This window comes from Babylonia areolata, chromosome 8 (assembly GCF_041734735.1).
Source record: "Babylonia areolata isolate BAREFJ2019XMU chromosome 8, ASM4173473v1, whole genome shotgun sequence".
NCBI classification, from domain to species: domain Eukaryota; kingdom Metazoa; phylum Mollusca; class Gastropoda; order Neogastropoda; family Buccinidae; genus Babylonia; species Babylonia areolata.
Genome location: NC_134883.1, coordinates 12,127,810 through 12,144,462, shown reverse-complemented (window position 1 = coordinate 12,144,462; position 16,653 = coordinate 12,127,810). Strand labels below are relative to the sequence as shown.

The following is a 16,653-nucleotide window of genomic DNA, read 5'->3' as shown; positions in this document are numbered from 1 at the left end:
GAATGAACAAATTCTTTATGTCATTGAAGAATAAACATAATGAACGTGACAGCTTACAGACAGGACAAAACAGTGAGAAAAAAAAAGTTATATTATTTTTCCTGACAGGCCACACAAGGAAGTCGAACACAAATGTGGAGGGGAGCCAACTCTTGTAATTTGTTTCCAGAACAGCATAACGGTCACCTCCCTTATACCAGGGACCAGCAACTGTCTGAAGGACTTTCAAAAAATCAAAAAACTGAATCATCGGCTGAGGTGGTGCCAGGATTCGTGTGGACTAGAAGCACGTGAAAGAGCAGCCCACAATTCACACACAATTCTGTTGTGACAAGAATGCAATAGTGGAGTGATGGCCTAGAGGTAACGCGTCCGCCTAGGAAGCGAGAGAATCTGAGCGCGCTGGTTCGATTCACGGCTCTGCCGCCGATATTTTCTCCTCCTCCACTAGACCTTGGCTTGTGGTGGTCTGGACGCTAGTCATTTGGATGAGACGATAAACCGAGGTCCCATGTGCAGCACGCACTTAGCGCACGTAAAAGAACCCACGGCAACAAAAGGGTTGTTCCTGGCAAAATTCTGTAGAAAAATCCACGTCAATAGGAAAAACAAATAAAACTGCACGCAGGAAAAATACAAAAAAAAAAAAAAAAAAAAAAGGTGGCGCTGTAGTGTAGCGACGCGCATCTCCCTGTTGTGATAAAAAAGAAATACAAAATACAAAAAAATCGCATGAGGGTTGGCCTAGAGGTAACACACCCGCCAAGGAAGCGAGAGAATCTGAGTCCACTGGTTCGAATCACACCGGCAGTCGCCACAGTACTTTCTTCCCCTCCACTATCACTAGAGTGGTGGTCAGGATTGCTAGTCATTCGGATGAGACGATAAATCGATGTCCCGTGTGCAGCATGAATTTAGCGCACGTAAAAGAACCCACGGCAACAAAAGGGTTGTCCCTGGCAAAATAATTTGTAGAAAAATCCACTTGGATAGGAAAACAAAACAAAGCAAACAAACAAACAAAAAAGAAAATTGCAGGCAGACAAAAATACACAAAAAAATGGGTGGCGCTGTCAGTGTAGCGACGAGCTCTTCCTGGGGAGAGCAGCCCGAATTTCACACCGAGAAATCTGTTGTGGCAAAAAGAGTAATGTAATACAATACAATATACAATACAGTACAATGCAGAGCAATGCAATGCAATGCAATACAATGCAATACAGCACAATACAACACCATACTTACGTTCTGAAGTTGGAGCAGTTGTAAAAGGTGAAGTTCTTGGTGACAAACAGCTTGCCAGTTTCCGTGGAGTTCAAGGCCAAAGTGACCGTCCGGTAGCCTGAGGACCAAAGCAGAGAAGAAACGCGTGGTCAGCTGACTCTTGTTGTAGAAGCCATGACATGTTCGTTTACTTATTTATAGTCTGTTCATCTAAGATGATGATATTAGACTGAAAATAAATTATTTTATTATCATTATTATTTGGATTATTTATTATCATTTCTATCATAATGATGATTGTTATTATTAATTAGAAATCGACATTTCTGTATATTCGAATGAAAAGGGGGGCGGTTGAATTGCAGGGGAGGGGGGGGGGGCGAGGGGGAGGGGACTACGAAAGGAAGAGAGAGAGAGAGAGAGAGAGAGAGAGAGAGAGAGAGAGAGAGAGAACAGAATGTGGAAAATATAAAGTACAAAATCTAAAATGGAGAGGGTGAGTGTCAGTGATGAAGCCATGACAGAAAGAAGAGGAGGGAGAAAGAAGTGTGTGTGTGTGTGTGTGTGTGTGTGTGTTGTGTGTGTGTGTGAGAGAGAGAGTGAGAGAGAGAGAGAGAGAGAGTGGTACAATGTGTGTGTGTGCGTGTGTGTGTGGTACAGTGTGTATGTGTGTGATGCAGTGTGTGTGTGCGTGTGTGTGATACAGTGTGAGTGTGTGTGTGTGTGTGTGTGTGTGTGTGTGTGTGTGTGTGTGTGTGTACGCGCGCTCTTGTGTGTGTGTGCGTGAAGTGTTTGTAGTGTGAGTGTGTGTGTGTGTGTGTGCGCGCGCACGCCCTTGTGTGTGTGTGCGTGATGTGTCTGTAGTGTGTGTGTGTGTGTGTGTGTGTGTGTGTGTGTGTGTCGGTTTCTGTGTCTTTGTGTGTGAGGGAGTGTGTGTGTGTGTGTGTGTGAGAGAGAGAGAGAGAGAGAGAGTGTGTGTGTGTGTGTGTGTGTGCGCACATGAGCGCGCGCGCGCGCGCGCTCTTTGTTTGACATGCATGATGACACTATACGGTACAACAACAAAACAACCCTCTCTAACCTTCGATGCCCAGGGACAGGCCCAGGTCCTTGAAGTTGGGGGTAGAGCAGCGGGCCCCGAAGTACCAGATGTCGGCCGGAGAGCTCCACTTCAGGTCCAGAAACACACAGCTGTAGTTGCTGCGGACGGGCAGCTGGGGAATGGTCAGGTGCAGCTGTCCGAACAACAACAACAACAACAACACCACGTGTATCAGTTTTTCGTTGGATTTTTTTGTTGTTGTTTTTCGTTGTTGCTGGGGTTTCTTTCTTTCTTTCTTTTTTTCTCTTTTTTTCCCCCCCATCTTGCTTCAAACGAAGTTTTCTCTTCTCTCGACTGCCATCGCCAACTTTAACAGCCCCAAATCAATACAACACAAAACCTGAAAATCCAATTAAACGAGAAAGGGATGTTCCATAAATGTCACGCAATAAAACAAAGTCCCATTTCTTTTTTTTTTTGTTTTGTTTTTTGGTTTGTTTGCTTGTTTGTTTGGTTAAAGGGATGTTCCATAAATGTCACACAAGAAAGCAAAAGTCCCAATTCTTTGGTTGGTTGGTTGGTTGGTTGGTTAAAGGGATGTTCCATAAATGTCACACAAGAAAACAAAAGTCCCAATTCTTTCTTTGGTTGGTTGTTTTGTCTTTGTTTTTCATTCAAACAATCTCACTCACCAATGCAACACTCACACACAGAGAAAAGAACAAGACAGACGGAATGGGTAGAAGGAGAATGTAATGAGAGGAAGAAGACAAGCCGGAAGTGGGAGGGGGGGGGAACTGTTGTCACAAACGCGTTTCAGTTTCAATTTGAAAGAGGTGTCGAAACAAGCGGATTGGTCCATATACGTTACACCACCAAATCTGCATATATATATATATATATATATATATATATATATATATATATTTTTTTTTTTTTTTTTTTTTTTTTAAATAAAAAATGCATGTATAGCACACACACACACACACACACACACACGTAGAGGGTAAGCTTGATTGTGTTTTGTTTTGTTTGTACGATTCCTGCTGTGTGTACGTTGGTGTGCTGGTGGTGTGTGTTACTAACCTACCAAACAAAACAAAACCAACCAACCAAACAAAAAACAAGAAAAAAAAACCCATTCTTCTAAGGAACTATGCTTCAACACTTACCCTCTGGTTAACAACAAACATGCCCCCAAGTCGTTATCCCAACCTATTCTCTTCAAACTATTTAATCAAACAATAACACACACACACACACACACACACACACACACACACACACACACACACAAAGAGAGAAGGTTCAAAGAGCTCAGAGGGAAAAAACCCAAAGCGCCCCATTTACTAATCGCTTACACCATCATCAGGGCGAAAAGAAATCAGCTGCTCCATTTACTAATCGCTTGCATCATGACCATCGTCGTTACCAATCAACACAAGCTTGCGTGTTCGCGGAACAACGACTCTTGTACAAAGCAAAAATCTTTTTTTTCTTTTTCTTTCTTTCTTTTTTCAGAGAAACTCATTGTTCCTCTAAATCCCCCGAAGCAACTCATCCAAAAGTTTGTCCGTCCCTTCATGACGAAAAGACACACACGCAAGCGCGCGCGCACACACACACACACACACACACACACACACACACACACACACACAGAGGTTGGGGATTTAAAACCAAAACTCTAATGTCCACACAGGACAAAACGTAAACCTCGAGAGGCAACTACAGTTTGCCATGCCAGGGTCAAGAAGGAAGGAAGGGGTAGGGAAGGGGGGCCGGGGGGGGGCGGCAGGGGGGGGGGGTAGGTGGGTGCACGAGCCTGGTCAGGATTATCTCCCCCTGATAGCTCCCTCCCTCCTTCCCACCACCCCCGACCCCCAACACGCCCACATCTTTCCAAGCCACACAGCAGCAGCAGCAGCAGCAACAGCAGCAGCAACGACAAGAGCCTCAGGGCCTCGTCACGCCTGGACTGGCTTTGAAGTACCACCACCTCCCCCTGCTTTGCCCCTGCTAGGGCCCTATGGTGGGTAGGTGTGTGGTGGTGGTGGTATGGAATGACTTGAAGTACCACCACCTCCCCCCTGCTTTGCCCCTGCTAGGGCCCTATGGTGGGTAAGTGTGTGGTGGTGGTGGTATGGAATGATCTGAAGTACCACCCCACCCCCCCTGCTTTGCCCCTGCTAGGGCCCTGTGGTGGGTAGGTGTGTGGTGGTGGTGGTGGTATGGAATGATCTGAAGTACCACCCCACCCCCCCTGCTTTGCCCCTGCTAGGGCCCTGTGGTGGGTAGGTGTGTGGTGGTGGTGGTGGTATGGAATGATCTGAAGTACCACCCCACCCCTCTGCTTTGCCCCTGCTAGGGCCCTGTGGTGGGTAGGTGTGTGGTGGTGGTGGTGGTATGGAATGATCTGAAGTACCACCCCACCCCTCTGCTTTGCCCCTGCTAAGGCCCTGTGGTGGGTAGGTGTGTGGTGGTGGTGGTATGGAATGACTTGAAGTACCACCCCACCCCCCCTGCTTTGCCCCTGCTAGGGCCCTGTGGTGGGTAGGTGTGTGGTGGTGGTGGTGGTGGTATGGAATGATTTGCTTTGCTGGACAGGAACGGGGGCGGGGTGGGGGTGGGGGGGGTCTGTGTGGTTCTTGTCGTCATCAGCTTTTATGGATCCCCCCACTCATCAGTCAGAATCAATCAACCAATCAACCAACCGACGGGCGCAATAGCCGAGTGGTTAAGTTAAAGCGTTCGGACTTTCAATCTGAGGGCGACGGCGCCTGGTGGGTAAAAGGGTGGAGATTTTTACGATCTCCCAGGTCAACATAATTATTATGTTGCAGACCTGCTTAGTGTCTGAATCCCCTTCGTGTGTATACGGCAAGCAGAAGATCAAATACGCACGTTAAAGATCCTGCAATCCATGCCAGCGTTCAGTGGGTTACGGATACAAGAACACACCCAGCATACACCCTCCCGAAAGCGGAGTATGGCTGCCTACATGGCGGGGTAAAAACGGTCATACACGTAAAAACCCACTCGTGTACATACGAGTGAACGTGGGAGTTTCAGCCCACGAACGAAGAAGAAGAAGTTGGTGTTAGAGGTATCCATGATGGCGTCGCTGAAGCTGTTTGAACGAGTATTGCAAAAAGCGCCGAAACCTACAATGTAGGCTCTATATATACACAGGGCTGCGGTGCATGCTGGGAGGTCGCGCGCCCAACGACGTAGGCTGGACGTTGGTCACTTGACGACGTAGGCTGGACGTTGGTCTCTTGACGACGTAGGCTGGACGTTGGTCACTTGACGACGTAGGCTGGACGTTGGTCACTTGACGACGTAGGCTGGACGTTGGTCTCTTGACGACGTAGGCTGGACGTTGGTCTCTTGACCTACAGCACTGCGCGGGCGGCGATCCTCGCTCGCGGGCAGCCTATCGCGAAGTTTTCCCTTGTTATACAAGACTCGGTGGAAGAGAGAGTATTGCAAAATACCCATATGTGTAAGCCATTGCACAATAGTGCAGAAATTATAATTTTATGTCGTTACACTTTCAATTTTTTTCAATTCTTGCCTTACGTTCCCCTCCTCCCTCCCTCCCCTTCCCCCTTCCTCACCCTCCATCAGTCCTGCTCAACCCCCTTTTTTTTTTTTCTTCCCCCTTCCTTCTCTTCGGCCTGGTTCCGTTCAGCCAGCCGACTGCCTGCCTTTCAGTGCTTCTTTTCTTGTTGGGTTTTAGGTAATGGTCGTGATACCGTCGCGTTGATGAGCTTGGCGCGGAAATGGGACAAAATCCCCCCTGCTTTGATGGTTCCCTTCACTGCTTGTTGGTGTCACTTCTTTTTTTCTTTTTTTTTCTCTCTTCCCCTACACCGCTCCCCACCCCCCCCCCCCCCCCTTTTTTTTTTTTTTTTTTTTTTTTTTTAAAGCGCTCGCTGGGTTTTTTTGTCGTCCTGTCGTCGTAGCAGTCACACGACTGTGAAGGTTGTCTTATCTTTTTGTTGTTGTTGCTGCTGTTGTTGATGCTGATGATGATGGTGATGGTGATGGGTGATGGTGGTGGTGGTGGTGGTGATGATGATGGTGATGGTGGTGATGGTGATGATGATGGTGGTGATGGTGGTGGGTGATGGTGGTGGTGATGATGATGTGTGGTATGTGTGCGTGCGTGCGTGCGTGCGAGAGAGGGAGCACACGCAGGCACACACACACACACACACACACACACACACAGGGAAAGAGATGATGTTTCACAGAGAGAGAGAGAGAGAGGGAAAAGGGAGGGAAGAAAAAACAAGGGACTCACATCGGCAACCTCGGTGACGGAGGCGGTGGTGGGGGAGATGGTGGTGATGTAGATGCACTGGTTGGGGCTGCCGTGAAGCCACCGACCTTCCGTGGGGTTGTCCGAGTTGGGGCACTGCCCCTTCAGCGTGCACCTGCATCGGGAGGCAAAGCACAGGCTTTATTAAAGCACGGACGCCTCAAGAACGCGCGTGCGCGCTCGCGTCAGACACGCGCACATACATACATACACACACACACACACACACACACACAGAGTGCAAGAGAGAAAGAGAGAGGAGGGGGAGAGACACACGGAGAGAGAGAGAGGGAGAGCACGCAGGCACGCACGCACACACACACACACACACACACACACACACACACACAGGGAAAGAGAGGAGGCTTGAGAGAGAGAGAGGGAAACAGAGACAGAGACACAGAGAGAGAAACGCACGCATATACAAAGAGAGAGAGAGACAGACAGGCAGAGAGTGAGAGCGTTAAAAACAAAACAAACAAACAAATAAAAAACCCATCGTGCTAATTAAAAGCCATGCAAGCATCAGGAAAATTGAAACGAAGTGAGTGGGGGGGTGACACAAACTGGGGAGTAAAAAGGAAGGAAGGAAGGGAGGAAGCGATTGGTGGGGTGTGAGGAGGTAGGGGGGGGGGAGAGGAGGAGGGAGGGGGGGAAGGGAAAGACTCAAAGAGAAGAGTCAGTTGATAGAACAGGGAGAGAGAGAGACAGAGACACAGAGAGTGAGACACAGAGAGTGAGAGAGACACACACACACACACAGACACAGAGATAAAGTGCGTCAGCTAAAAAAGAAAGACAGAAAGATATAGACTGAGACAGAGATACAGAGAAAGAGAGGGAGAGAGAGAGAGAGGAGAGACAGAGAGAGACAGGGAGACAGAGAGTGAGAGAGAATAGGAGAGACAGACAGAGAGAGAGAGTGAGAAAGAGAGGAGACACAGAGAGAGTGTGAGAGTGAGTGAGAGAAGAGAAAGAGAGACAGACAGACAGAGAGAAAGAGAGAGTCAGAGTCAGACAGACAGACATCAGACAAACAAGACTCAGAGACTGACAGACAGAGCGAAAAGAGATCAAGTCGGTGAGCTTGATCCTCGCTGTTATAGCTGTTATAAATCAAGCAACAAAACTGCGCATTTCAGTGCAGTGATGTCGTCTTCCTTCTGTTGTGATCATGACGAAAAACACACATAGACTCAGCTAATAGAAATGCTGCTTAGCGATCCTGATTGAACTGGTACGCAGACGAAGACAAAGACACGCGCGCGCGTGTGTGTGTGTGTGTGTGTGTGTGTGTGTGTGTGTGACAAAAGACAAGACTGTTCAAGTCGTGGGCGAAATAAATGAGAGAAGAAAAAAAGAAATCGTGCTTTTGTTGCTGCCTACACAACAGCTTAACACACACAAAAAACAAACACACACACACAAAAAAAAAACACAAAAAAATCCTAGTGTTACTGGGCAATCAATAATTTGTTTTGAGCTCCTAGGAAACGTATTTTCTGTAGCTTGGTGGGAGAGAAACACACACACACACACACAAAAAGCGTGCGTTGCGTTGTGTGTGTACTTGTGCGCATGGAAACGAGAGAGAGAGAAGGGAGGAGAGGAGAGAAGAGAAGAGTGGGGGAGGGGGTGAGGGCATTCGGGGGTGGGAGGGGAGGGAGGGGGGGTATATGCTAGCGCCAGGGCATCAAGGAATGAAAGAATTTAATGATACGGAATAGGAAAGGCGAACCCCAAGTCATGTTCAATTTGTGATCGGCGGATTGCATGCCATCTCTCTCTCTGTCTCTGACTCTCTCTGTCTCTCTGTCTCTCTCTCTCTCTGTCTCTCTCTGTGCAGAGCACGCACACAATCCACATGCAGGCGCTCATACTCATACATGACCGCACACTCACAATAGCAAGCACACGCGCGCGCGCACACACACACACACCCATTAATACACACGCGCCCGCGCATGAACACGCACTTTTCTTTTTTTCTTTTCTTTTTTTTTCTTTTCTTTTTACTACATTCCATTACACACACACACACACACACACACACACACACACACACACACACACACACACACCGTACGCACGCATGCATAAATGTTCCTTCCCCAAAAAAGAAGATAAGTACACAAATATGCACACAATTGTAAGTTACAAACACACACACACACACACACACACTCACACACGCATGCATAACTGTTTCTTCCCCCTAGAAGAAGATAAGTACACAAACATGCACGCACTTATAAGTTCCATTCCAACAGTCATTTCGGTGAGTGTGTGTGTTCGTTCGTTCTTTTGCTTAATGTCTATCCCACAATTGTGATTTTAGACGAATTTTAGACGGCGTGCGTGCGTGCGTGTGTGTGTGTGTGTGTGTGTCTTTGTGTGTATACTAATTATGTGTGTGTACGTGCTTGCGTGCGTATTTGAGTGTATGCAAGTGCATGTGTACACGTGCGTTCGCGAGTGCTCTCTCTCTCTCTCTCTCTCTCTCTCTCTCTCTCTCCATCCCACCCGTCGAGTCCTCCAATCCAATCCTTTTCCCTGTCTCTTTCTCTTCACTCGGTACTCCATCACCAGATCTGGGTGTGGTGGTGCTGCTGCTCAGTGCTGGCTGTCGGCACCTTCGGGACTACTTGACTCTTTACCCTCATTCTTCTTCTTCCTTCCTTCCTTCTTTCTTTCTTTCTTTTTTTTTTCTTTCTTTAAAGCCACGTGTGAGCAGACTGTTGAGTTCTGGTGCCGGCCCTCAAATAATGGTCTGTCACAGCAGACAAATGACCAACACCCCCACCCCCCACCCCCTCCCAACTCCTCTCTCTTCCACCTCTTCCCCCACCCACCCCTCCCGTCTCTCGCTTCATCAATGACTAATCCTAATGCATCAAACTCGTGCAAGTTTTTTTGGGGTTTTTTTTCCCGTCTCTCTCTCTCCTCCTCCTCCTTCTTCTTCTTGTCTCGCGAGCACCACGTCACGACATCCATGCAAGTCTCCCCAACTGGAATCCCCACCCCCACCCCACCCACCACCTTCCCTTATTTCCATCTCCTTTTCTAAATCTCTTCTCACACCTCCCCTCCCCCACCCCCCCTACCCTCCCTCCCCTTCCGCCGCCTAGCTATATTATTATTATTACTACCCCTCCCCCCCAAACCCACCCTCTCCTCCTCCACCCCTACTCTCCCCCCTCCTCCCCCCCCGCCCCCCACCCCGGTCCCAACCCCTCTCACTCCTTAAAAAAAAGTCCAGAGGTGTGATAAGGCACCGAGGTCATGCCAACGATTGTCAGGGCCAACACACCATGTCAAGAAGGGAATTGTCCTCCACTCCCCATCCATCCCATGCACCCCCCCCCCACACACACACACAAACACCCCACCGACCCATCCCCCCTGTCCCTCCCAACACACCCGCCCCTTGTCCCGACGGCTCTCTGTCACTCTCAATCGTTCGTGTCATCAGTCTCTTTGAAGAAAACGAAAGACAAAAAAAGAAAAAAAAGAAGAAGAAAGAATAGAAGAAGAAGAAGAAGAAGAAGATAAAGAAAGAAACAAAGAAAGAAAGGGGTCGGAAGAAAGAAGAAAAGAAAAAAAAAAAGAAACACCAAGTCATCGAAAAAAAAAGAAGAGGAGAAAACCTGGTGAAGTTGAGCAAAGACAATGGATTTAAGAAGCCCCCCCCCCCCTGTCTCTCTCTCTCTCTCTCTCTCTGTGTGTGTGTGTGTGTGTGTGTGTGTGTGTATGTGGGTGTGTGAAACTTGAAACTAAAAATAACGAAGCGAAGATGTAGTGCTGTGTAAAATAAGTCATGTGCAGCAAAGGCCAGCAAATCACCATGCTGTGTGTCTGACCCTCTCCCTCTCTCCCTCTCCCCCTCTCTCTCTTTCAACGCTATGATTCCAGAAAGACTCGATTCGATGGTCCAGCCACTAGTGAACATTTACGTCATCCCTGTGAGAACCATGCGTGCTTTGGGTGGGGAAGGAGGGTGGGGAACGCTGACCTCGGAATGACGGGCGTAATAGCCGAGTGGTTAAAGCGTTGGACTGTCAATCTGAGGGTCCCGGGTTCGAATCACGGTGACGGCGCCTTGGTGGGCAAAGGGTGGAGATTTTTTCCGATCTCCCAGGTCAACATATGTGCAGACCTGCTAGTGCTGAACCCCCTTCGTGTGTATATGCAAGCAGAAGATCAAATACGCACGTTAAAGATCCTGTAATCAGCGTTCGGCGGGTTATGGAAACAAGAACATACCCAGCATGCACACCCCCGAAAGCGAAGTATGGCTGCCTACATGGCGGGGTAAAAACGGTCATACACGTAAAAGCCCACTCGTGTGCATACGAGTGAACGTGGGAGTTGCAGCCCACGAACGAAGAAGAAGAAGAAGAAGAAGAAGAAGACCTCGGAATTAACTCTTTCACTGCCAAGTTTCTAGGTGAAAAACACTCCTCAGCGCCAGATATATATATATATATTTTTTTTTTAGAAACGATGATCTCAGGTCCAGGCCTCGGTTCATGTCATAACTACAACAAAGTGGACTTGTTCACTTCAAACACAGCCAATGGGCAGAGGTTGGTCGTTGTTGTTCTTTTGGTGGGAAACTGGCTGCAGGTGTCACGTTTTGTTACAATGTCATCAACATGACCCTTCGATGTCGACAAAAGTCGCCTATCGCCGCGGTGAAAGTGTTAAGACAATGGTTTTCTTTTTTTTTTTTTCTTTTGTTAGTTTTGGTTTGACTCGTTCTTCCTACTGTTGCTTACCTCTCCCCTCTCTCTCTCTCTCTCCTCCGTTTTGGTCTTTTCTCGCGAAAACACCACAATGACAATGACAAATGTTTTTTTCTGAGGGTAGAATGGATAAGTTGGAAGCTTCTTTTTACTCCATGCCCTCTTTCTCTCTCTCTCTCTCTCTCTCTCTCTCTCTCTCTCTCTCTCTCACACACACACACACACACACACACACAGCAAACTGTAGTAAATGAAATAAGCATGAATAAACAAATGACATAAAAACAAATCAAACAGATGATGATAGTAAATAGTCACGGGAGAGAGCGAGCGAGCGAGAAAGAGACAGACAGATAGACACAGAGACAGAAACAGAGATAGAGAGAGAAAGACTGGGACAGTGAGACAGTCACAGCCCGCCCCCCCCTCCCTCCACACCCTCCAGAGAAAAAAAAAGGGGGGGGGGGGGTAGGGGGGGGAGGGGTGTCAAACGACCAAGGACAAAAGTCAGCCCTAAACAATAACTCAAGGGCGCCAAAACTGGAACTCTAAAAACTCCAACCTTTACCCTCTTCTCCTCCCCCCCGCCCTCCACCCCCTTCGACACCACCCCCTTCTGCCACACTCAGTTCCAGAAACAATCTTTCTCTCAAGTCCACACACCCCCCGACCCCAACACTACACACCATCACCCACACACCAACCCACCCACCCACCCACCACACGTTCCAGTGACGGAGGTGGACCTTTCACCGAGCTTACAATTTGATTTGCTCTCTCTTTGTTTCGGGGCTCGGTGATTAGCTTTCAGTGTGTGTGTGTGGGGGGGGGGGGGGGGAGGGAGGGGGCGGTCGGTTTGGGAGGTGTGTGTGTGTGGGGGGGGGGGGGGGCGGGAGTGGGGGGATCTCGCTGAAATCAATGGGGTGTGTGCTCCAAAGGACCAGAGGGCGGCAACGCCCACTTCTCCTACAAATCTCCTTATTCCTTTTATCTCATTTACTAAACAGCAGCCGGTGCTAGACCTCTTTGATTCCATTAGCACGTGCAGTGGCGTGGAGGAGAAGGAAGAGAATGGTGGGGAGGGGAAGAGGGAGGATGAGGGAGTCGGCGGGTGGAAGCTAGGGTCGACGGCAGTGGGGTGGATGGGTGGTGGGGGTGGTGAAGGAGGAACAGAGCTAATCACAGACATGCGCGAGGGTTGGGTTGGGTTGTTGTGTTGGGGGTGGGGTGGGGTGGGGTGGGGTGGGGGGTTGCTGGGGGCTGGGTGAGGGTGGTGGGGTCTCGGAGGAGGAGGAGGAGGAGGGGAGGAGGAAGCGGAGGAAATTTCGCGTATCGCTGGGCAGCAGAGCTTTCTGAAAAATGATGGTGATGGTAATTAATCATGCATGGGCTTCCATCATTAGTAAACCGGTTTTGTTGTCTTTCATAACAATAATAACGTTGGTTTGGGTTGAAGTGGATTTGTGTATACTGTCTGTGGTTATAACAAGCCTGGACATTCCGAACAGAATAAAAATCATTATGCTGAATAATGTTAATACCCAATGGATGAAACCCAACCTTGACAGAAAGCCAACTTGATTCCGAAGAGCTGCAGCAGTTTGAAGCCCCTTCCTCATATTCTCTCTCCATCCCCACCCACCACCACCCCTCTCTCTCTCTCTCTCTCTCTCTCAATCACACACACACACACACACACACACACACACACACACAGAGGCAGGCAGACAGACAGACAGACATACAGACTATGTCCTTAAGTGGCAACGAAACACGAGTTACAACTACCCTAGGTGGAAATAAAACATGACACAACATGATATGGACTCGTTCTGAAATTAATAACGAAAACTTCTAAAACCGCGCAAAAGTTGCCACATATCGACAAATCATGAAACATCGCTGTTTCCTCCACATTACGGACGAATCATTAATACCACTATTTCTTTCTCCCTTCACAAAAGACTAAGCTGTAAGTGATTTCCCACTGACTGGAGAAACCATTGATAATACAGGCTCTCACTTTGCTGTTGGCCCAAATGTAAACTTATGTCAATCTGTGATATAAGCCGGAGTGTTAGGAAACACAGTCGGCAGCTAGAGAGCTAGCAATACCAGTAAGCTAACTAGTCAATCACACAGGCTCAGGACGCCTTGTCGCGGGCCTCGGGTTTTTCCATGCGGTGCGACACGAGCTTTCATGGTAACTTCCGCTGAGGATTGCTTGGTTGTCTTTGTAGAGGTTGGTGGAGTCCGGAGGTTAATTGATACTGCGTTCTGGTATCCAATAGTCCAGTCAACTGGAGATTCTGTTGGCTGTTGTTGTTCAGTTGCCAAAGCTCTTGCTCCTACCCTCCGGTCCCTCCGGATCAACTTTCCAACCCCATCCTTTCGCCGCCCCCCACCCCCCCACCCCCACTGGCAGCCAAACACCCCTCCCCGCAACCACCCCCACTTTCCTCCAACTGCACACAACAGAAGCTGCCATCCATCACTTGACAAGACACAGCTAACGACCCAGCAAGTCCGGTACATCATCGGGAATAGCAGAGAGAGAGGGTGTGTGGGGGTGGGGGTGGGGGGGGGGGTGGGGGGTAGTGGGAGAGGGGGATAGAGAGAGGGAGAGAAAGAGGGGGAAGAAAGAGATAGTGATAGAGAGGGGGGGGAGAGAAAGAGGGGGAAGAGAGAGATAGTGATAGAGAGGGGGAGAGAGAAATGGGGGGGGGGGGGGAATGTGAGAGAGAGAGAGAGAGAGAACTTGGTGGGCTGAGGGTGGAGGCACACATTGTAGCTGGGTATGTATTGTCGCCTTTCGGCACAGGTTGTCGCCCCCCCAACTCCACCCCACCCAGCTTCACCCCCCCCCCCCCCCCCCCCACACACACACACATCCTCCTCTGGATCTCTATCGCCACGTTTATCACCAAACCATAACCACTATCATCACTTCTAAGTTGAGCGGTTTGGGCTCTGAAGATCAGCGACAAAAAAAAAAAAAAAAAAAAAAAAAAAAATCCCATGCGACAAAAATTATATTAATAAATGCCTGAGACAATAGTAGCAATTATGTGACGAGCACATGGGCACATAATCAATTATTGTCACCAAGCGACAGTGTATATTATATTATGCCTGGCGACAATAATTTGCGGGCGCCGCAAGATGGGTTGTGTGTGTGTGTGCGGGGAAGGGGGGGGAGGGGACGGGGGAAGAGGGGGGACGGGGGTTAGCTGTAGGGCTGGGGACTAACGGACATCGCCGTCAGGCAAGGGAAAAGAAGAGAGTGGCACTGCTACAACTACAGAAAAAAAAAAAAAAACCATCGCGTGGCGCACATAATCTACAGGGCAGGGCAAGGCAGAGCAAGGCAAGGCAAGGCAAGGCGAGAGGAGGGGGGCCCGGAGGAGGAGGGGGTAGGGGGGAGGGGCTCCATGATTAACGACTCTCGCACCTCGGGACGACAGCGGCTGTAGGAGCTGGGCAGGAGGAAATGAGCCGATGTGTCCCCACCCCCCATGTTACCCCCCCCCCCCCCCCCCCCCGAACCCTCCAGTACCTCCCCCGTGTGTGTGTGAGTGTGTTCAGGTGTGTGTGTGTGTGTGTGTGTGTGTGTGTGTGTGTATGTGTGTGTGTGTGTGTGTGTGTGTGTGTGCGTGCATGTGCGTATGTGTGCGTGCGTGCGTGCGTGCGTGCGTGTGGATGTGGTGGTGAGAGAGACTGTGTGTGCGTGTGTGTGTCTGTATTTGCGTGTGTGTGGGGGGGGGGGGGGGGGGATTGGAGACAGACTGTGTGTGTCAGACTGTGTGTGTGTGTGTGTGTGCGTGTCTGTGTGTACGTGTATGCGCGTGCGTGCGTGCGTGCGTGCGTGTGTGTGCATGTGTGTGAGAGAGAGCGCGCGCTGGGGGGGTTGGTGGGGAGTGTGGGGGAGTAGGATGAAGGAGGTGGGAGACCACAAGGAAGAGAGAAATAAAAAGAGTGGGAGAGTAGAGAGAGAGAGAGAGAGAGACAGAGAGAGAGACAGAGAGAGAGAGAGAGGGAGGTAACATTGAAGGCTACTACTACTTCTGTACTTCTCTTCTTCTTGTTGTCTTCTCTCTCCAGCTCGACGAATGAGCTGACGAAGAAGACTTGAACTTTTATCTGGAGTGGGGGGATGGGGGTGGGGGCATGGGGGCATGGGGGGTCGTGGGGGGTGGGGTGGGTGGGAAGAAGACCTATTCTGAATGCACACAACCATCCGCCTCTCTTCTTCTATTGTTCTACTAGTTCTGCTACTGCTGCTACTGCTACTGCTGCCACTACTACTGCTGCTGCTAAGTGGGTCCTCAACTGGGTTGAATGAAGACCTATCCTGAATGCACACAACCATCCACCTCTCCTCCTCCTACTAGTTCTGCTACTGCTACTGCTGCTACTACTACTATTACTACTACTGCTGCTGCTGCTACTACTACTACTACTGCTGCTGCTGCTGCTGCTACTGCTACTACTACTACTTCTGTTACTACTTCTGCTGAGTGGGTCCTCAAATGGGTGGAATGAAGACCTATCCTGAATGCACACAACCATCCACCTCTTTTCCTCCTACTAGTTCTGCTACTGCTACTACTGCTGCTACTGCTACTACTACTACTGAATGGGTCCTCAAACGGGGGAAATGAAAAGCTATCCTGGATGCACATGACCAATCGCTCCTCCTCCTCCTCGTCCTATACTACAACAACAACAACTACTACTACTACTACTACTACTACTTCCACTGCTACTACTACTACTACTACTACTACTTCTGCTGCTCCTCTTCCTCATGCACATGACCAATCGCTCCTCCTCCTCCTCGTCCTATACTACAACAACAACAACTACTACTACTACTACTACTACTACTTCCACTGCTACTACTACTACTACTGCTGCTGCTGCTCCTCCTCCTCCTCCAACGACTACTACTACTACTACTACTACTACTACTACTGCTGCTGCTACTACTACTACTACTGACCTCTTTTCCAGGGAGCACCAACCGCAGTACGGGTCGCCGTCGTCGAGGCAGTCACTGCAACTGGTGTGCTGCCGACAGTTCTCCACCGCCACTCTGCTGATCTGTTGAGGACAAGACAACATCATCGTCATCGTCATCGTCAGCATCATCGTCACCATCACTATCATCTTCATTTTCATCTTCATCATCATCATCAGCAACAACAACGTAGGAATCATCACACCATCATCATCAACATCGTCACTGTCCATCTTAGTTGTCGTGGTCATCATCATCGTCGTCATCGTCATCGTCATCATCATCATCATCATGA

General features: G+C 49.2%; 1 protein-coding gene across 6 annotated transcripts in view; it reads right to left on the bottom strand.

Annotated features, from left to right (window-relative positions):
• LOC143284538 (plexin-B-like) overlaps positions 1–16,653 on the bottom strand; it is a 440,596-nt gene that overhangs the window by 32,187 nt on the left and 391,756 nt on the right. For all 6 annotated transcript variants that reach the window (XM_076591286.1, XM_076591287.1, XM_076591288.1 and 3 more), the window contains 4 exons: positions 16,341–16,441; positions 6,576–6,708; positions 2,306–2,459; positions 1,246–1,342 (listed from right to left, as the gene is read on the bottom strand). In XM_076591286.1, coding sequence (XP_076447401.1) covers positions 1,246–1,342; positions 2,306–2,459; positions 6,576–6,708; positions 16,341–16,441 — 485 coding nt within the window. The remainder of the gene's footprint in view (positions 1–1,245; positions 1,343–2,305; positions 2,460–6,575; positions 6,709–16,340; positions 16,442–16,653) is intronic.